This window comes from Carassius gibelio, chromosome A14 (genome assembly GCF_023724105.1).
Source record: "Carassius gibelio isolate Cgi1373 ecotype wild population from Czech Republic chromosome A14, carGib1.2-hapl.c, whole genome shotgun sequence".
NCBI lineage: Eukaryota > Metazoa > Chordata > Actinopteri > Cypriniformes > Cyprinidae > Carassius > Carassius gibelio.
The window spans coordinates 9,802,886-9,825,740 of NC_068384.1; the positions used below are offsets into that span (position 1 = coordinate 9,802,886).

A 22,855-nucleotide genomic window follows, 5' to 3' on the forward strand; every position below is an offset into this window, starting at 1 on the left:
AAAGTGTGAAGAGGAAAAGGGCAAGGAAGAATAAGGGAAGGAGAGCGAGGAAGAGAAGTACAGAGTACTCACAACTTTCTAGCTGCATGGTACAGGTCTGAATGTCCATTGGGAAATTCTTCAAGTCCATGGGACAAGACAGGATGAGTGTTAGCCTGAGACGTAGAGCAAAACAGGAAAGCAGAAAGTGGGGAAGAATCAGAGTGAAACCAAAAAGGGCAAAAAAAGCAGTGTTAAATAGAGGATAGAGAAAAACCAAAGGAGTTTGCAAGGAAAAATCAAACATTTTATTTGTCATTATTTACTCACCCCTATATCTCTATTTTTTAACAAATGTCTGACCAACCTTTTTAATATAACTAAAGTGAATGAGAATGTGGCTATCAAGCTTCAAAATGACACAAAAACACTATAAAAATATCACAATAAATGGTCCATATGACTCATGCTTTATATTCCATCTATTCTCGAAGTCATTCAAGATTTTTATGGTTTGTTTGAGCAAAGTGGTGATTTGTGAGAAAAAAATAAAAATTCCTTTGAATTGGATTCTTGGAATGAAAGATCAAAAAAGAGTTTCAAAAATGAAAATGATTTTGCAATTTGAAAGCTCTAGATCCCAGTGATTGAAATTACATATAAAAACGACCTGTAAATTCTTCAAAATATCTTCCATGGTAGTTCCACAAAAGGAAAGTCATTTAGGTTTGAAACAACATCAGTTTGAGGAAATAATTACAGAATTGTCATGCTTTTGAGGGCAGAATTGTAATCTCAGAATGCACCAGTATTCAAAATCCCAATTTATGCTGTCTCTCTGAGAGTTCAGATCTGTATGGCTGGACACTTCATGCTTTTGATTTGTGATTGCAGAGTGAATCCCAAATGAGGCAGATAATTTTTGTTTCTGTTTTTGTATCATATGCCTTTTTGGTAATAGCCTAATTAACTAACTGCCCGACAGTTTTTTTTTTCTTTTATATTAATTTGTCATGCTGCTGACACATTAAGGAGTGGGAGGAGTCTACACTATTAGAAAGTTTGGATAGAGGAAACAGTGTAATTACCTACTGTAATTAAGTGCCTCTGAGAAAGACAAAAGCCACCAGTGCTTTTTTGAAGAGCCAGTTTCTTTTGTGCTGTGATTACCCTAAATTCAATCCCCAAAATATCTATACTCACACACTGTGAGGTGGAGACCTTTTTAGGCTCAACACATGATATCTTTTCCCCCCATAGTTCCCAAAGAGCAGCCCTGGCATGTTTATTTGCAATTCCATGGTATAAAATTAATAACATTTTCAATTCTTAGAATTTAGTTTCACTTGGAAACTACAAATACGCCCGCAGAAGAAATCAGGAAATTAAAAAAGATTTAACTGCTTTTATTAATTCAACATGAGTAACAAACACACAACTACGACAACATATGGTTTATCTGAATTTGTTTATTGTAATAAAGTATATAATAATGCAATGCTAATCGACATTTTTATGCAGCTTGTATCACTGCTTAGAATGTTATGAAATATGTTGGGTGTTTTATTTGGTGTAAGAAGCCACTTCATCTCACTGAAGGATTTATTAAAAACACTCTGACACTGACGTTATGAAGTGAGTTTGGAGAAAAAACTTTATTAAATTTGGTATTTTCACATGATTTCAGATGAAACAGCATCTATTACACAGCCGTTCACTGAGAAGCTATGCAAACTTTCATAATCGTAGAATGACTTCTTCGATTTCATTATCGTGATCATATATCATCTGCGATTATGAACGTGATTTTGCATAGCTTGTCACTGAACTACAGCTCTGTATATTAAATAGTGCTCCATCTGAAAGCTGAGACCTACTACTTATTAGAGGTCTGCCACCCGGGTTCGGGTTAATGTTTAATGAATAGCTTCGGGTTCGGGTCGAGCTCGGGTTTATAGCTAAACTAAAACTATATGTGGTAGGCTGCACTGCTTTCACGACATTGACAACACAGCACAGAAACTTTTATTAGCAAAATAGGCTACTGACTCGCAACGTTATATTTCTTTGCAATGAGGGGGTAAAATCGCTGTTTTTCAAGTAACTAAGCCTCATTGCTTGTATAAAGAGATGCTTAGACGCAGGTTCACACACAAGAAACTTTCATCCCTCTCTCTCTCTCTCTCTCTCTCTCTCTCTCTCTCTCTCTATTTCAAATAAATGATTTAATAAATTCTAATAAATGTGATTTTACAGTACTGCATCTCTGTCCAAATGCTAACGAGCCTTAACTGACGAAAAGGACCATAATTTGCACGATGGAAGAATTATCATCTTGTCATATACAACCATTCACTTGTCCTCTGGGTGTTCTGTTCATAAACTTTCATAACTGGTAAGTGTGATGGGGGGATTTCGGGGTTCGGGCTCTAAATTTAACCGTTGTGCTAGGGTCAAGTCGGGTCAGACGATCTTGGGTACGGGCCAGGTTTGGGCTACTGATTACAGAACCGGCTTTACTGACAAGATGTGCATGACAATCGCATTTGATTAATCATGCAGCCCTACTTAAAAGCTTGGCATTAATTGTCAAACCGTTTTAGTTTGTTTCTAGGCCACGTCTCTCTTCTTACATACTGTAAATTTACTGTACTATGATTAATAATTGCTCAAACTCCATTGTGATCATTGTGCTATTAACCCCAACAGGCTTTGGCTTATGTCTTAAACATCAATTTTTGGAGGTATATTTTAATGCAAAAAAATAAAAATCTATACCTCTATATATATATATATATATATATACCTCTTTTGCACTAATTCTTATAAATTCCCCTCTGTTCTCTTAAATATATGAGAGACTTCTCTGCTTACCTAATGCTGTATAGCACATTCCCATTCTGAAAGATCCTCAGCAGCTTGTTGTCTGTTGTGATTTCATGGAAGTTTGCACCTTTTTCATTAGCAAAGAACAAGTCAGGTTTCCATATGGAGTCCAGCATAGAAGGGTCCAGGTCTAGAGAAGCGTCAGGATATTCACTATAGGCCAGTCGAGGGTCATTCCACTGCTGGCGTAGAAAAACGTTAAGCCTATAATCCTGTAGGAAAAGAGGGGAAAAAAACCCTGTTCAGTTCTGAAATCTTAGGTCAGTTTCTGGATTCGATTATTATTAATGTACATTTTTTGTATTAGTTGTTATTTATAGTGTTTTAATTGCAAACCTTAGAGGCTGAATCAGATATGCTCTAAACATGCAAGTGAATAACTTGTTCTCCCTTGACATTAATTTCTGTTGGAAGTCCTCCATTTCCAATGTTCAAATCCCAGGTTAACGGACTAACAGACCATTAAAAATGGCAATTTGCAACGATCAACTGAAACATTCTGCTGACAGAGACATTTAGTGCTAAGCACAGGCTTTAGCGGATGGGTATATCACCTTTTAACTTTTTCCCCTTCAAGATCCTTGCCGTTCTCTCAATTTTTCGTTTTAATTGCATGGTGGACAGTTCATTATCAGCACATCAGCTGACCCACTGGACTCTAAACTTCTAAGTGATGAGCTCCTCGAGGCAAGGAGAAATCAAGAAACTGACTAAAATCCACTCAGTAATATAATTGTAACAGAGCATACTGCCTGAAAGAATAGAGAGAAAGAGAAGGAATTCTCCTCTGCATTTTTAGTTCAAGGTCCGAGTAGCCTAAAAAGATAAGTGCAATGCTGAATCTTTGATATGAAACAAAACTGAATCAGTGTGATTACATACCATAGTTGTCTCAGTAATGGATCCAAAGCTGTTGATGAAAATATTACAGGTGACATTTACTGGGGGTCCTGTTAAAATAAAAGAGAGAAGTTTCTTACGTTTGGACTAACATTTATGGTACTTTTGTATTGAGAAGTTTGGAGAAAGAGTGAAACATAGAGCATAGGGGGATTTAAAGGTGTAGTTCACCCAAAAATAAAAAAAGGAAATTCCGTCATGATTTACCTATCCAGTTTTCTACCTACAAAAAGTAAAAATGTAGCTAAATGTTTACTCTTATCTTATTCATATAACAAAAGAAAATGCTGATGATCAATTGTCACTCTCAAAAAATTACAAAAAAGCACCATAAAAGCCAGGATAAAAGTAGTCCATGTGAATTCTGTGCTATATGCAAAGTCTTCAGAAAGCACATGGTAGGTTGTTGTGACGTTTTTTTGGAGGCTCTCCATGCTGCTTCGCTAAAGATAGGCGCCTCACCTATTTTTGATGGACACCGCATTCAAGCTGCACAGTACAGTATATACAAAATAAAAGTAAAAAAATTCTGTCAATTTCAAAATAAACACCCTGTGCAGACTCTCGATCATGTTTTACATCACTATATCCTTGCCAGGAGGCCAGAAATGGTATTTAAAATATAGATTTTAGACGACTATAGACAGCTACAAATCTTTTATCCTTGTCATTCATTAGTCCGGAATTTAGGTGTTTTTTTGACAGTGATCTCAGGTTTGAGAGACAAATTTCTTCTGTCGTTAAGTCTTGTTTCTATCATTTGAGATTAATAGTGAAAGTGAAAATAGTTCTGTCCACTCGTGATCTCGAAAAGCTCATTCATGCATTTATATTTACAAGACTAGATTACTGCAATGCGCTTTACGTCGGCATAAATAAGTCACTGATCAAACGTTTACAACTATTTCTAAACGTTGCTGTGAGACTTTTGACGGGTACTCGTAAGCGAGACCATATTACCCCAGTATTGAGCTTTTTAAATTGGCTACCGATTGACTACAGAATACATTTTAAAATTTTAATTTATGTTCATAAATCACTGCATGGTATGGCTCCGTTGTACCTGGCAAATCTTATTGAGAAATATGCACCAAAATGGTCCTTGAGGTCAGTTGACCAGCTGGTTTTAACGACTCCTAGAACAATGCTGAGAAGTGGAGATCGAGCTTTTGTAGCGATAGCTCCTAAACTCTAGAATGATCTACCCCTTTCTATCAGATTGGAATGTATATTTACTGTTTTTAAACATAAGCTTAAAGAATACCTCCTGGCTCTAGCATTCAATGTGGTATAGTAGTTGCTTTTGTAGGTTATCAAACTGAGGGGTTTATTTCATTATTTATATGTGGTGTTAATAATGTATGTTTTTATGATTGCTTATGTGTTTGTACAGCACTTTGTTCAATGACAAGTTGTGTAAAAGTGCTTAATAAATAAATAAGCGAAAATAAGGATAAGGCATAACTTGACTCTTAAGTGTTTTAACTTTAAATTCTACAGCACAACAAAGTAGGACATAAACACAACAATGAACAGAATTAAACCAGACAAAACATAAATATTTCGCCAACTTAGCCATGTTAAAAGACAAATAATCAAGACAATTAATGTCGAATAGGCAAATCATGTCGTCTCATGAAACTTGTCGCTTTGTATCTGAAATGCTCCTGGTGTGAGTTGGCTCTACATGGAGGACAGAACAAAACCTTGTCTGAGCTATAAAATGCTGCAGACACATGTACTGTAAATAAGGGGTAACATCTCCTTTTGTTGTTCACAGAAAAACAAAATATATCAATATAAAACAGCAGTAAGTAAATTATGACAAAAGTTTTTGGATGAACTGCAGTTTCTCTTTAATAATAACAACAGAACACCTTTAGAAGAGCATTCCTGTTTTCCTTAATGTATTTGGAGTAATACACAGTCAGGTCACTGGGTTCTTTCTATTGTCACCTCATTTAAGTTTCCAGGTGCCACTACTGTCAAGCTGCTACCAGTTTCACAAGTTTTGTTGTACTATATATTCAGAGAAATCCTGTTTGTTTTAGTTCTGTCACACCTTTGAAGTTGGGTCTGATGCGAGCGTCATAGCCGGAGGTTCTTCCCATCAGCTTGTCCAGGAAGTCAGATGGGGACATTGGTTTCGGGGCTGGCCTGCTGGAGGACTTTATCTCCTCTTTACAGGAGCCCAGTCTGCCAGAGATATAAAAAAGTGAAGAAGAAGGGGAGTAAAAAAGAAGCAAGAAATAGAAAGGTGAGGAAAAGGACAACAGATACAGTCAGTGATATTGACAGAGAAGACTGTCATGAACGGTTTTTACACATCTTTCCACATCTTTAACTGGTGGAACTAGCACACCAATATCCTTATATATCTTATATTTGTGACCTGCAATACTGGTCTATTCATCAGGGAATACAGAAGCATAATGCATTAAACATATGTTCTTCATGCTGTGTTTTTACACAAGCCTGTCACAGTTATCATGGCAAAGAAAAACAGAAGCCCCTAAAATCCCTAGGCAGGGGGAAGCATTGTGTCTGACAGACTGATGGCTCAATTGAAATTCTGGGAATGTGACAGTTGAGGGAGATGACTTTGATTCCAGTTCCAGCGGGACTCAGACTGTGCCTGACAGACCTGCCAGGTCGGAGCAAGTGGATCCCAGAGGCTGGAGTCTTGAATTCAAAGGGATTTTTTTTTTTTTTTTTTTTTTTCAGAAGTGTTTTCTCCTTGACTCAGTTTTAAGCAGATCAGTCATAACCCCAGTCCCCAGCACGTGAGATAGAAGGGCTATCAGACTCCCTCTCTCTTCCCAATGATAAACTTTCTGGTCAGTGAGTCTTTCTCATAACTTTTACCACAGAAAATGTGGAGTGAATTTTAGTTGAAGTGTAGGTGGAGTGTAGAAGTGTAACCAGTTCTTTCCCAAAGCCCTAAAAGATACAAATCTCTCTTGGAGTGAGACAAAAGTCCAATATGGGGTTTAAATTTGCCTCACAGGCTCCAAGGCTTCCTCATCATCCAGTTTAGCTCTTGTTTATCCGAAATAGAGGAAAAAGACTGCTAAATGAATCACCCCCACTTTTTATATGTGGTCCAACTGCCTCAGAAAATATGGCTTTTTGCCTACATTCCCACTTCAGCAGGGTTTATGACGAGATCGGGCTAGAACAGAACATGCATTTTTAAAGATTCGCAGGAGAGGGAGGCAGCAATCAAGTTTGTTTCTCAGCCTTGAGTGTCTGACTCACGTTTGCATCCAAGGACCATCAGCATCAGATTGTATTTATAAAGCCCACAGCCCCACGGCTGCTACAGCAACTGTGCCAAGTTCATATTCAAGTCTTTCTGAACTTTGGAAGCTTCATTCCACTGAGATCTTTACAGGTTTTCTCTTTCTTGCTTTTTCTTGCACTAGGAGAGAAACCATATGTTTTGCTTTATCTCTTCTTCTCCCTCTTTCTCTGTCTCACCTAAACAATCAATGTTCTTCTTAACACCACAGTGTATTACGGACAGTGGATTACATTCTAATCCCCAGTGAAATGGTTTATAAATATGTGGCTAAGGCTCACAAAACACATGGCACAGGTCCATTGCTTGTGTTTGTGCTGGGTGTAATCCATGGTTTCTGTTGTTTTGGTTATCTAGTATTAAGCACCACTTCAAATATTATGAAGAGATTATGCATTCACATTTGAAATGCACAAACTTGTCATTTCAGGCCAGTGTTAAAGGGGTCAATGGATGCTACATGCACTTTTACAAGTTATTTGGACTTAAATGTGTGTTGGCAGTGTGTATAGATGACCAACCTATAATAATAAAAACCACCCAGTGTTTTTTTTATCTACTAAAATCTTTACCCCTTTATCAAATCAAGCCGATCTTATATGCCTTTCTTTGTGACGTCACACAGACAGGCCCCTCCCATAGTTTGATTGACAGTAGCATTTCAGCACAGACTGGACTGCCGTTTTACCTTAAACTCACCCTGAAAAACCCTATAAAAATGTTTTTTTATACACTTACATTGAGAAATTTAACCAAATTATGTTACAGACTTTTTATTAAGACCCTAAAGAATCATATCAATTTGTGGAAAATGGGCATCCGATGACACCTTTAAGACTGTCTATCAGGGGTGCCCAAACTCAGTCCTGGAGGGCCGGTGTCCTGCAGAGTTGAGATCCAACCCCAATTAGATACACCTGGACCAGCTAATCAAGCTCTTACTAGGCATACTATAAACATCCCGGTAGGTGTGTTGAGGCAAGTTAGAGCTAAACTTTGCAGGACACCAGCCCTCAAGCACAATTGTGAGGCTGTGGTGGGTGTAGTAGTTTTATAGTATATATGCTCTCCATTTGCAATAGTAAAATGAAAGGTTTTAATTATGTAAAGTGGTACAGTCCAGATCCTTCCATGGGCGAAAAGAAGCATATTATGGCCAATATACATACCTTATTTATAGAGATCAAATATATGTATGAATTATTAAATAAAGCATTTCCTCCAAATGGTTAATTTCTTCCAGGTACTGCAGGGTAAACCATCAATTTTAAACATTTTCCTTTATGGGTTATGACTTTATCATGTGCATCAAGATAAAACTTTAGAGTGGGATAGTGCATGATAATTTTTTATATATATATATATATATATTTTTTTTTTTTTTTTTTTTTGCATGGACATATATTTATATTTATTTATATTTGCAAGCATCCCGCTTACCCTTTGGCATGACACATAATGTGTGGCTATTTTGTTAGTCATGTTATTCTTCTCATTTTTGGTTGATAGCAGACTTCCTGAAATATAATTAGGAGGAATTTTTTTTTTTTTTTTTTTTTTTTTGATGGAAGTAAAAAGTGGCACCACTTTCCCAACACTTTCTAATTATAATTTGAACTTTTTTATAAAACAATTTTGCATAAGTGTTTTATCAGTATTTTAAAATTAAAACAATGTTTCAATTATTTTGTTATAATTATAGTTGTCTTTGCATGCTCTGTAATGATTTGTCTGAAATATGATTTCCTCTGACAGCTTGGAAAAAAACATTCAGGGCTACATGTAGGGAAGAACACTGAAAGACAAATTCCTATGACAGTTATGCCTTTAGTCTGCATGAAATATTGACATAAAACTCAGATCTTATGTAACACAATTTCCCAGGTTGGCAATTATTTCTTGTATTGAATGAACATTTAACCGAATATGCTAGCTCAGACTGATAAAACAGAAAGTGGATGAGTTGATGTGAGTGGTGTAATAAATCAGACAGTCAACAGAAAAGTTCACTAAGGTAAGGAAAAAGAATTATTCACATGCATTGAAAATTATTAAGTTAGCCAGTTACATGTTGTCTGACATTTCTCACAAAAGCAGTCTGTCAACAGTGTTGAATTAAAAAGTAATTAATGAACTAACTTCTATGATTGACTTGCTGGCCTGTGAAACTGTAATTGTATGAAGGTTTTGCTTCATTTGATTCTAGAGATGCACAGTGCCTGTCTGTTGAATCTTACATACAGTAGCTACTGTCTGTTTTACAATATTTTGTCTTTTTATTTTGTGGAAAGATTCATGACTGGATTTCTCCCCCCATGAGTTCTTAGTCATCAGAAACCGTATCAGACGGTGAATACATCAGCATAATGTATCAAAGCATGCTTCATTTTTCAACGACAATGCAGAAAAGTTTTGAAGGTGGTACAGTTTAAGATGAGAATAAAATTCACCTCTCTGAACTTTTCAGAGGAGTATGGGAAATAACTGGGGGGATGTTAAATGAGACCGATCTAAGCTTGTTTCATTCTGGGCTGTTGACTTCAACTGGGTGATGACCACAACATTTTATTCGATTACTGTACGCCTCGAGACATGGCTGACCTCTTCTTCAGTCATCATGAATTTATAATAACTGCCTTATACCATTCCGCATCCATACCCATAAGACAGAACTGTTATCAGCGGAGCAATCAAGTCATGTGCATCTGTCAACTGTGCAGAAGCATGAGAGCTACTCATCAAAACATACATGAGTGGAGTGTTCCTGAGGTGTGGGATACAAATGTGAGGAAGTTGCTTAGGGGATTCCCAGGACAGCAGCTTATAAACACAGATCTGCTGTGGTAGAGATGACATTAGAACCTAGAAACATCAAGACGGAATTTTTTTTTAATCAAATAAATGGTCTGGAAAAAAAGCTGAAAATGAATGAGGAAAAAACAGCAATAAACTGAACATAATGTTAAGTGTTTGCCTCTCGTCTGACAGGGAACGGCATCTGTCGGCCTGCTCATAAGGCCATTGGGGTTGCTGGTAATGGTGCCACAGGACGCTTTACAGGGGTACAAGAGGCTTGTTTAATGAAAGCTTGGGCTTTTTCTTGGATCAATGAGATGCTAGTAAGGGACTTTTAATGAGCCTGACCTTTCAGGGCCCGATACCGCAGTCTGATCCCTGAGCCCCTGTCTGAGGAATGACAAGAATATTTATTCCTTGCTCAACACTAGCTCTGATATTTTCTCTTGTTTTATCACCATTCGGAAATTAATCATGCTATTGCTTCAAAATTACATTTAAAACGCTTAAAAAAAGCCATAAACTGTTTTTGAGCAGAAAACATTGACTTTGTCATGATTTCCAATGTGATCCATTTATTTGATTAAACAACACAAATTATATAACGGTTCTTTTGACATTATAATATGACAGATTTCTGTTTATTACAGACTTCTGTCAAGTTATTTCAATAAGGCTTGCAATTTAATGTGCAGATTTTTATGTGAACTATCCCATTAACACGCATTATATATGAACACATTGAAAGTCCAATGATATTCATTTAAAGATTCATTGACCAGCTTTGTTATCTCATATGCCTGCAGATCTCAGACAGCCTGTAAAGTGAGTCAGGTTTGTAGCTTTAAGCCCACAGACAAAAGCAGCCCTACAGTTTCAAATTTAATTAATAAAATCATGGATACATTTAGGGTCAGTCCGAAAGGGCTGTCCATTAGAGCCAATAGGACATTATGAAGATTATCCTTTCTCCATCTCACTCATTATGGTCCCAGAATTGTAAAAAGGATAGCAATAATATAAGGGTGAGTAATGTATTTTTTAAACCAGTTTGTCATGGAAACAGGGACTTTTACAAAGATAACACTGCTGTAAACCACTGAAAAGATGTTAGGTTTAAGGTTTAATTGGAAACAGGTTTCATTGGGAAGTATTGAATCTGCTATGTTTTGCATTGCTATGCTGGTTCACCTGCCAAACCATACTATCCATTATGGGATTTAATTTCCTACTGCTACTCATGATAATCACAGTCCCAGCATATACTTTACACATGACTTGCAAACATGCTGCTAATTGCTTTTCATTAGGGAGCCAGTCATCAGAAAGCATATTAATTTTCAAGGTTGCCACCAAAAGCAGGGGAAATGATAGTCATTAGACACTCATGGATGGATGTCCATATTTTTAAAGCTATTAGCATAATATGAGATAGAGTTTAACAGGTCATGCAAGCTGCCATCAAAATAGACTTCTGATGATTTCCTTAAACACTTGAACTCAAGCATATTGTACACATTTCTTCATGTTTTTAAGTGCTTTATTTCTGTATTTTCAAAAACACTCAATTTCAGTATCTCTATTTTATTTGGTACCCCCTCCTCCCTGCTTCATTATTAGTGTCTGTAGAAACGTCATTGTTCTAAACTAGATCTATGATGTGTGCAAAAGCAACTGAGTGGAAATGTATATTTCACAGGCTTATTTCAAGTATAAAACTCAGTTCATAACTTTATTAAAAGTCAAGCTCAGCTGAAACTCCTCACAGCCCACAAATTACACATTTTAATTCATAATGCAGTCTTTAACCTTGGGGGAGGCTGTCTCTGACATCTCAGAAGAACCATTCGATTAGATCTTCTTTCAATGCTAAATTTATTCTCTGTTGATGAAAACCTTGAGAAATGCACTTAATGCCGTGATGGGCTCATTTTTTTTTTTTTTTTTTTTATCTGATCTTCCACTTTGTCCCTAGCCACCTTTCTCACCAGAATCATGATTTGTTTAAACTGTGGTTTAGTTGTAGCTTTCCCAAGTTTTTTTCCATATAAATAATAAATCTGTCTGTTGCAGCCTTTAATTTTCTCTTGTTGATCACAAAAAGGAAATAATGGGATGATTTGAATATATATTTGAATGTGAAATTGAATGCACAATTCATCTTCAGTCTTAAAAAAAAAAAATTATACATAATTGGCGGTAAAGTACTGTATGTAGTGAAAAAAAGTCATCAGTGTTGCTTGGTTACATAAAGCCCCATAGTATCAATTAATAGAATAGGCTTTGCTGTGCAAGTAATTTCTGTGAAAACCACTCATCTGATTGTTTATTCACCAAGGTTGTTATTTACATTAATTATAATCAAACAGTAACATGGCTAATTGGTACTTCATCTCACAAATGAGCCCACATGCTTTTCCAACTTAATTGGTAGACATACAAACAAACAAAGATATGAATACATTGCCATTTAGATACAGCACCATTAAAAAAGTAAAATGTAAAAGAAAAGTTCTAGGTATATATTGTCTTCTCAGCCTTCTGAGCCTTCGGATTCACAAAATCAGATTAACCCTTCCAAGAGGGTCCCACAGGGCCATCTTTCTCACCAGGGACCATGGATGACATTTCAGGATCGTCAATCTGCCATTCAGTATTTCAGACCTTTCCTTTTTCAGAGTGTTCATTACACATTTTTATTGAAACTGATGTTCTAGTTTAAAAAAATCAGACCCTTCTGAAAACGCCAGTGTTTGTTAGCTATGTTCTAAAACCTTGTTAGCAGCCCAACTGCCAAATGCCATCTTTCATTTATTAAGTTGTTTTGCAACCTTAAACAAGATCAGGTAAGACAGTATACTGTACACTATTATTCAAAATTTTGGATAAAAATGTATTTTTATTTTTAGAAAAATGCTTTTGAAAGAAGTCTCTTATGCTCAAAAAAGCCACATTTAATCTGAAATGCAGTAAAAACAGTAATATTGAGAAATATTCCAATTTAAAATAGCAATGTGAAAGTCTTTATTGTCAGTCTATATTATTCTGAAAAGTATTGATTTCTTTTAAAATAAGTTTAAATTCTGGGGGGAATTTTTTTTAAACAACATGTATGTGCTATGCATTTACTAAGAATCTCAGAAAGTGCTTAATTTTTCTGAAACCTAAATGGAAACTGTTCCACTGTCTCCAATGCAAAGACGTCACCACAGAGAAGAAGGGACGTCACCGCAGAGGAACACTCCCGTGATTTTTCTCTGTGTGACCATTCAGGTTAATGAAATGAGAGTTCAGAGAAATTGGGCTGGAATTCAGGAGTGACAAGGAAATGAAGGCCAGGAAACTGACGGGTTTAATGAGTGAAGCTGAGCAGCAGCGCAGAGTCGCTCTCTGCTTCCATCCTCTTTGACAGACAATGCTGTTTCCTGCATATACCCAAAAACCCATCTCACATATGAACATATGTACAGTAATTGTCTAATTAGGACCTGCAGCATGCTAACAGAGGATGATAAATGTGGTCCATTAAATGCCTATGCTGTATGAATATGGATGGACATGTCAGTTCTCATCAGGTGCTAGATTATTTCCACAGACTTAAACCAGTCTCTGTATACCCGGTCTGCTTCTTGTTGTTTCACACATTTATCTGCTACACTCTGTAGCTTGCTCAAATAATGAGGCCCTCCCGTCTGTGCCCCTCAGGGGCTGTGGAGTGCTTGCAGTTGTGCTGGGTAGTTCACAGCTCTTCTTCCTGTTTTCACTAGCTCTCCCTCAGGTGGTCCTGACTCATTCTACCTTCACATGGCTTCAACAACACTCCACCTGTCTGTGAAGTCTGTACTAGGGGTCTGGTGCCGATTTGGGCAGGAAAAGTGTCTGTAGAGGTCACTCACTGCATTTTAGAGCCTCCAGCTGTTCCTTCCCTCACTGTCAGTGCGTGCTTCTGCTTTGTATTAGAGAGATTGAGGACCACAGTGGGTTGTGTTTGAGCATACAGCTTCCATTCTATCTAGGAGTCTGGGAGAGGAACTCTTTGAGGTCCTGTGGTACGCTCAACATTGCTATTCAACATTTATTTCAAAAAATGTTTTTCTTTTTGAACATATGCATTTTCGATACTTTTAATACTGTATGGTAATATGATGATTTTTTTTACATAACAAATAAAAGGGGGAAAAATGTAAAATATGAATATATTGAGTATTCTTGCTGGGATCACATAAGTATAAATCCTTTTTTAACTCAAACGTTGAAAAATGCATGCAGTCACAAATATATTGCTCCTGATGCCTAACTTGCAGCCCTCATTCAAATGGAGCATGGTGCTTGCCAGCGGTAATGACATACAGTGAAACATCATTTGCTGGTATTTTACTCTAAATAAAAATACACCTGTTATTTAAGGTTTATTTGTTTATACATGTTCTTTAATTGTTATATAAAACAGTCTGATTATTTATAGGCTTATTAAATGGCTTTAAAATATATTCTTAAATGGTGGTAACTATTTAACATTTTCCAGTAGTAGAATCGATATCTGTGATATTGCGCTTAGTGCAATCAGTATTGCCCAGCCTTACTCTGTGAAGGAATGAATGGAAACAATAGCATTTTCTATTTAGTATAATTTTGATCTGACCTCTTATTCAGTTGATGCTTCCACAGTAGCATGTTCCTGATAGTGTCAGAAACGATTCAATCCTTATGTTTGCACATTCTTAGATTTCTGAAAGCTGCAAAAGAAGTAGATGTAGCACAGATGTACAGTAGCACAAGTCTGTATGCAATTTTGAATGCAGGTAGTGTGATAAACGATGACAAATGGTCAGAATTAGTTGCCAGATGTTAGGATGTTCATCTCACCTTTATGGAGTGAGACACATGAGGCTTTAGATAGTCTGCTTAAGCACCCTTGAAATAACACCTGAATAACTATGAATTTAATTGGAGCACTCTCCAATGCACCTTGCTAACACTGGCAGAGTGACAAATGTTTTTTTTTCAGGCACTGTTGTTGACCCACTGCAAACAAGCACTGTACATTTTGGAGCTGGTTCATACAGGAAAAGCTGTGATTAATCTTTATGAACAGAGAGAGGTACTCTTGCTTCCCCTTAAGCTCATAGTGTGGGTGGTATGTCATACACAAGCATCCTAGAAGCACTTAGTTTGGGGGTAAAGTTTGGCCTCACTCCTAGAATCTCATCTATAAGTCTAAGCAACTAAGTGCAGAACAGCATTGCTTCTTACAAAATAAATAAATAAAAATAACACTATAGAGAGTAAAATTCCTTCACTTCTTATTCATTTATATATATAAAAAAAATTCAGATATCTTTGATTGTTCCATTCCTCATAATTTGTTGTTTTCTTATGAAATCAATTAAAGTGGGTGAAATCAATTAAAACATAAAGCTGTTTTCACACTTGTTGCTTTTTCCAAAGTTGAGTTTATTTCCACTACTGGTCACTACTGCAATTCTCAATTTCAAAACTCATATTTTGAGATTCTTATATATAAAAAAAAAAAAAACAGAAAACCTTTCACTTCAACTGAACTACTTTACCTTTAACAGAAGGCCTCAGATCACACCAAAAGCTCTAGTGTGAAGTGCACTAAAAGGTTTGAATGTAGTGGTGTTTGAGAAACAGTCTTTCAGATGAAGTCACCATGCTGTATGACATGAATGGCTCTGCACTGATTTAACTGCTAATAGCTCTGTGTTCTTTCATGCTGTGTTCAAGCAGGGAATGTAGTCTCCAATCAAGAAGGTACACTGACAACACAACAGTCACAGGCAGAAATGTTTCATTTTGTGCACATTTTTTCTCTGACTTCCAGGAATCCTGCAGTGGAGCCATTAGTCAGTGCAAACAGTGTCTAATGTAGTCTGGCTTGGGTCAGGAAGATTGGTGGCCAGAATTCCTCTTCTTGGACATCTAGGTGAGGGTGAAAATAAAAGGGACTTAAAAGGGAAAACAGTGAAGCTATGTGGGAAGACCTGATGATCTGATAGTGGAGCGCTTGGGTAATAGATGATGCATGGGCTTGCAGCTGGTTGTGCAGGCAGAGATAAAGAGCAAGTTGGTATGGTCATGCATGTTTAATTCAACCTTTTGGCTCCAGCTCTAACCCCGGGCATTCAGAAGGGAGTGCGTGCAGGTTATATGCTATGTGTAATATCTCTTGCTTTTTTATGTGTTTTTTACCTGGTTAAACTGGACTCTATACAACTGAGACTAGAGCGACTTGTCACATAGAGAAATTGTCAAAACAGCTACAGTAAGGATTTGAGTTAAAGTGAATTTACACAAATGCTTGATTGTCTAGCAGTGGATTTGTATAATGATTTCAAGCACCAATTTTAGTTCATAAACCTCTTAAGAATATTACATAAAGTGAGACAACTAGCCCCGATCTCTCCTATAGCATGCTATATTTATGTTCGTCATATATAATAGCATGGGTGGCATCCCACTCCCTTAATGAAATGATTAAATCAAGGGAAACCAAATGAGTCAATATTCTGGAAGCATAAGTATATAGAAAAATGTGATTGTTTTCATAATAAAAACAGCTACCTACAGTATATTAGGACAATGAGCATTTTATTGCTTCTTAGACTGATGCCATACAGACTAAAATGACCGTATGTCTATTTGTGTTAGAAAAATAGAAATAGTATTTTATGATATATACTGTACACTTAACTGAGACTCCATCTCAGTGGCTTCATCCTCATGACCTGTTGTACATATACCTTGTCAAGAAAGTCAGTCAGTCAGTCATGCAAATGATTCTGAACCTATTTCTGATGCCTGTGTTATGACCTTATACTATTTGTATCCTCCTTCACCACTGCTGTTTTGATCTTGAGAAACTGCAGCATTAGGAAAAAAGTCATGGTTAATGGATAAGGCCATAAGCTAAATAGATCAATAAACCAGAATTGTCCGGCGGAGCAAATCTCCAGCCGCTAGCATCTACGCTCTCGTAACTACTGTGACACCAGAAATATCAATAAACCCAACACTGGGTCAATGCGGCCCAGTTTCTGATCCCATCTGGAGGTCAGAGCTTTAGTCAGGCATTTACTGAAAAACTGTGATTAGTACTGTTGAATTCAATTGTTCCTACAATAGTGGGCCGGAGTCAAGGGGTAATAGGGTTACAGAGGGTAATAATTTATTCAACTTTGAGAGGAATTACAAAGCTCCAGTGTGCTTGTGTTGTGTTCTCATTTCGTAATCGGAAAAAGTGTCGCCTCTCTCTCTGACATAGTGTTATCTGACAAGCACAGTTGTAATCCCCACTTCAACTTCCATCTCCCCCAACCACCTCCCAAAACTGCTTCACCAGCCATGCGTGACATGGGCTAGTGAATAGGAAAGTGGAGAAAAAGATAAAGAGAGAGACCGAGAGACTGATGTGTCCTGGTGAGTGTTGTTACATGTGTTTACTATCCACCCCTAAAGTAAATGACCTTGTCTCATGTAGCACAGTCTGGGGATGTGCTGTTTGCATGCTTCATTTTCCTGATCTGCAGGTATTGCGCTCATTTATTCCCAATGGCCATGCAATTGTATTATTTTTTTCATTAGAAACAGCACCTCCTGCCAAGACCTCTGTTTAATTCCTATTATATTTTTGAAAGATCTCCCCTCAGGATTAGAGTAAAAACTGCCCGGCTGTTATGAGGTCTTCCGCTTCAACCAAACAACTTTGTTCTGTGGATGTGACAATGTGACCAGCATGCACAGTGGCTAAACAAATGCAAATTAAATAAAATTGTGGATGTAATGTGGATGGAGACAATACCACAACTTAAAAAAAGTAGATTAGAAGAACTTTAAAGTCCCGGTCGAAACAGTACAAATACTTTTTTTCAATTCTATTCAGTTTTCTTTTCTGAAAAACGGCTTGAAGGTTTTTTTTCTCTAACAGAGCACCAGAATGATGCATTTACCATTAAAATCGTCTTATTTTTTAACAACAACATTTTCTTATGACCCTAGAGGTTCCTATGACCATTCACCATTTTATTCATTTAAAACTAAAAAAAGCTATTACAATAGTTTAGTGTAATAAAAAAATCCTCATATTTTACTATATTGGAGTGTGCTGCTTAATGCTATTTGAGCAGAGCAGAGACTTGCTGCCATGTAGAACAGTCCATATCAGTCACATGTTGAGACAGTCTTAGAAGAGAGATTCCAGTATAATGAGTTGCCTTTCATTGCATTTTGGAACAGTTTTCTATAGTTTTATAGATTTAGAGTATAGATTTCTTTAAACATTGATCTATCAGTTGTTCCATCTCCCCTTACACTAATTTGTTGGACGCAAACCTGATTTGCTGTCTATGAAGAAGTAACAACATAAAGACTCCTTTATGTGTTTTTAATTGCGCTGAAAGTAATAGCTCACTGTTGCAACCTCCAGTAGGGCTTTTCCAACAGGACTTCAGTCTGTCAGACCACGAGCAGGATCAGAATCCCACAGGCCCTTTATTTAAATGAGGTACTTTGACCCAACCGCATTAGTTACAGTTCATGCTGTAGTGCTGTATGGGAGCTGGCAGTGGAAAGAAATTCATTTCACCACAGCCCACTGGCTATGTGCTCAGGCTCGAAATCAGTTTTGCCAGGTTAAGAGTCAAGTACCAAAAACCTAAGGGAATAGTTTAACAGATGTACTGGTTTCTTCATCACTGCTCAACTTTCAACAAGATCTCTCATCCTTTTAAAGCTTTTCAGAGTTTTCGAGTGACCACATGCCGTATACCTTTTTGTAAAAAGCGAAGGGCATGCACCATTCTCACACCACAATGGTAAGAGAAATTGGCAAGGAACAATCATTCAGACTTATGCACAGCAGTCTATCACCTCTGGGCTGTATGTTCATGCTCACATAGCTGAACCACTTGTGCTGCTTATACCCACAGTTTTGTTGCAAACGCTGGGTTAAATATGTCCCGCCATCTACGGCTCAGTATACTGTTGTATGCTCTCTTTGTTTTCACAGTAGAACTGCTGAGGTAGACAGACAAATATTTGTGGGAGAGGTGCAAGCACTGGTTTGTTGTGAGCAAAATGGGTGAATAACAATCAGAGTTGCTTGTTGAATCCATATGCAGATTTTTTAAATAACCCAGAAATGGGTAAAACTAGCTTACATTAGTTATCTTTTTTTTTTTTTACACAATATAATTGTTTATTAAAGAATGTTTATTAATACATACCACACAAAACTTTACCTTATTTGCTTGCAATATTATCCAATTAGAAACGCATGGTTTACAAATAAATGAAATATTGATTTGTGTTATTTTACAAAATTAATGTATTTGACTTTGTTACAAAAGATTTCTATTTTAAATAAATGCATTTTTGAAACTTTCAATTCATGAGAGAATACTGCAAAAATGTACCACAGTTTCCAAAAAGATATTAAGGCGCACAACTGTTGGCAACACTGACAATAATAATAAATGTTTCTTGAGCACCAGGCATATTATAAAGATTTCTGAAGGATCGAGTGATACTTAAAGAATGTACATTTTAAGACAGACATTTTAACATTTATTAAAATAGAAAGCAGTTATTCAAAATTGTAACAGTATTTAACAATATTAACTTTTTTACTTCTTTTTTCACTTAATCTTTGATCAAATAAATGCAGTACTGGTGAGCGTAAGAGGCTTCTTTCAAAAACATGAAAAAAAAATCTTACTAACTCCATATGGTAGTTTATATTAAATATAAAAAAAGTAAAATGTTTGCATATATTAATATGTAAATATGCGAATATACCATCTATTATATTATATTATATTATAATATATTATATTATATATGTGTGTACATGTATAATTTACTAGATTTGAAAATAATTATTATGTAGAGACTGTGGAGCTCTCGAGGTACAGTGTTTCTGTGGACCTTGGTCATTATTCAGAAATATTTCCGATTCAGTCAGCCAGTCAGAATCAAGTATTCCAGAGATGTGTGCAGTGAATCTATATATAACAAGTGTTGTGCTCAGTGGCCCCTAACCTCTGCATTACTATTCCTGCTGTGAATTGTGCTGGTGTGACTTAGGGGTCAGATATGGTGCACACTCCTGATTGGTGGAAATTGTGTACTCTTGCTTGAAGTCTGTGTATCGGCCGACACTGAAAACTGTGTATTGCTTTGTTATTAATTAGAGACTAAGTTAGAGCTACACAAACCCCCTTTGGTTTTTTTAATTTCAGCATCTTTTATTTCCTTACAAATCCCACTGTTTCTGACTTGACAGATGTCTTTATTTCACACAGCGCCAGCTGCTCTTTGTCTCTTTTCTCGAGGTGATGTTCATCCTATGTTTTCCCTGAGGTTATACTTTGTTCAAAACTTTCATAATGAAACTGAAAGATGTCTGTGAAAACATACAGTATAGCGACATTCTCATATTCATCTTCACTCGATCCCAACACGGCTGACCTGTAGACTGCACAGACATGCTGAGACTGTTCTGAGTCACTCTTCCTCCCAGTATGTTTTGTAAGTTCGTGCTGATGTGACCGGCCCTGTTACTCCACGCTCGTGACCTGTCTACCTGCTAATCAGCCACCTGCTGGATTTCTAGCCAAGTCTCTGCACGGCTCCATTCACAGCCATTCTCGCCCCCTCACCTCAAAGTCGGACAGCTCTGCCCAAGCAGGGCTCATCTCTGCCTCCATGTTCTGTCTGCTCTTAATCGCCCACACAGTGTCTGCAGGTTGACACACTGAGCTGGTGAGCGCTATTGCTAAGGGATGTCCACAAATCACACCACAGGCCCTTCAGAGACACCGAAGCCTTTCTGTGCTCTCGTGTACATGTAACATGTGACATACCACAACTTCTACAACATGTTCATTTGCCAGTCACCCGTCCCTGTGTGTCTCATGCACTGCTGTCACTAGTTCTACCTTTCATTACATCATCATGACTCCCAGCACTTTTTTTCTGTAATTTCATCTAGAATGACTTCACGCCATCTTCTCTTCATCCCTCACTCTGATCCTTGATGGAGTTCCTATCAATACGGATGCTCGTCGTCTGACTCAGGCTTTGGGATTATGCTAATTGGACTCCAGCCTTTTCACACCTGGATGCAATGGGGCATGAAACAGGGAGTGCACTCGCTGCAAAACTTTTCACTTTTTTGTATTCAGACAGAGAGAGGGAGGAAGTAAAGCATTTTACATTTTTAACAGTTACTGTATGTATCTTTAAATTGTAGATTTAAAAAAAAAAACCATGGTATGATTTAAATATCACAGAGATTCAAAATCTTCAAAATCTTGCTTTGCTTGTGCATTAATAAAGTATAGAGACAAAACCCTTACTGTGAGCTAATGAGTTTTGTGCTGTTGGATATTGTTTATGTAGTTTCTTAGGAACTCCAGGCTATAGTTTTTTTCTGCTGAACAAATTGGATCAAACTATATAAATAGTATAAAATAATGGGTAAAATATGTGTGTGTGTGTGTGTGTGTATAATGTTTTATTTTTTTATTTTTTTTTTTTTTTACAAAGACCTTATTTCAGCAGCGTCCAGCTTTACTTTTCACCAGTCAAAAATTTAGAAATTATAAAAATAAACTAACAAAAACCTGCTCATCTTATATAAGCTTCAACTTACGTTTCCAGATACAACAGATAATTAGTTTACGGTCAGAATTTTTTTTTTTTTTTTTGCATGTTTGACCCAAAATCTCCCCCAACTATTACTCTTAAGAGAAAGAAAAGAAATCAGTATGACACATCTTACACTAATCACTGTGAAAAGAACCACACAACAAATATGCATGCTTTTAAAAACCACTGCATGTCTTACCTGATAAAGCCCCCTTGGAAAAAGAAAAAAGACAAGATGTATAAAATCCTTATGACCTGAGGGAGCATTCTCATGCTCAGTCTCTCTCTCTCTCTCTCTCAGACCGTTTAAAGAACTTACAGTCTACAGAATTACCAAATCCAAAGAGGAGCAGGTAAAACTCGACAGGAATGCATTGTCTTGCAGAGTGATCCAAGCCTGTCTGTGAAGAAACTTCTTCTTGCCTTCCTCCCTGCTCACTTCTGCTGGCTGGAAAATCCTCCACAGTGGCCCCCCACCCTCAGACGTCAGGGAGAATAGGTGAGAGAGCAAGCATGTCTGGGTTTGTGTTTTGAAGGGACTATGTGCTTTTCCCTTTCTTTCTCGATCTTTTTTTATGGCCAGCTGCTCGCTCCAGGAATTATAATGGAGAGGATTTAAAGGGCCAGCAGCGCATTTGAAGGCAGGGAGATGACGCGCTGTGAGCCCACTGAGAAGCGGAGCAGAAAGAGGAGGATCTAAGAGATCAGAAAGGGGGATGGAGGGTTTTTTTTCTGGCTTTGTTTATGTTAGTTATTTTATTTTTCTCTTTGTTTTAGTCAATGTGGAGGACTAACCACTTTAAGGCTTTGCTTCAATTTACAGATATGTGTGAACTTGGTGGAATGAAGCAGATTCAAAAACATGAAAGCAAGACATGTGCTAATAACATATGTTAGCTTTCATATTGATATTTAAAAGCTGGTTTATAATAAATACCATGGATCTTAATGTGATATACACTATATACGTGTACAGTTTATATATATATTAGAGCAGGTGTCATGTATATATATATATATATATATATATATATATATATATATATATATATATATATATACATGACACCTGCTCTAATTGAAGGTGAAGCACTACAATATCTAAAACAATTAAAAATGTAAACACTGTAATATATGTTCCTCTAGTATTGCAAATGTTAAACAATAAATGCATTTGATTATGTTTGAACTAAATCTCAATAATTCAGACCAAACCTCCATAAACCATCTCAGACCAGCATGGAAATTCCATTCAGTAAGGTGCTAAAGAATTTATAATGTGTAATTTTGTATTTTTTATTTTTGGAATGGGGCTGTTTTTGC

At 36.8% G+C, this 22,855-nt stretch overlaps 1 protein-coding gene across 2 annotated transcripts in view; it reads right to left on the reverse strand.

Moving 5' to 3' along the window:
* LOC128027045 (glycine receptor subunit alpha-4-like) overlaps positions 1-22,151 on the reverse strand; it is a 32,981-nt gene extending 10,830 nt beyond the window's left edge. Inside the window, exons 1-5 of one of the 2 annotated variants that reach the window (XM_052614365.1) lie at positions 21,732-22,151; positions 5,828-5,961; positions 3,748-3,815; positions 2,854-3,077; positions 73-155 (exon numbers count right to left, since the gene is read on the reverse strand). In XM_052614365.1, coding sequence (XP_052470325.1) covers positions 73-155; positions 2,854-3,077; positions 3,748-3,815; positions 5,828-5,961; positions 21,732-21,805 — 583 coding nt within the window. In that variant the 5' untranslated portion in view covers positions 21,806-22,151. Of the gene's footprint in view, positions 1-72; positions 156-2,853; positions 3,078-3,747; positions 3,816-5,827; positions 5,965-13,291; positions 13,360-21,731 lie in introns of those variants that run through there. The other variant, XM_052614366.1, reaches the window with a different exon arrangement.
* Between the last annotated feature and the right edge of the window lie 704 nt (positions 22,152-22,855).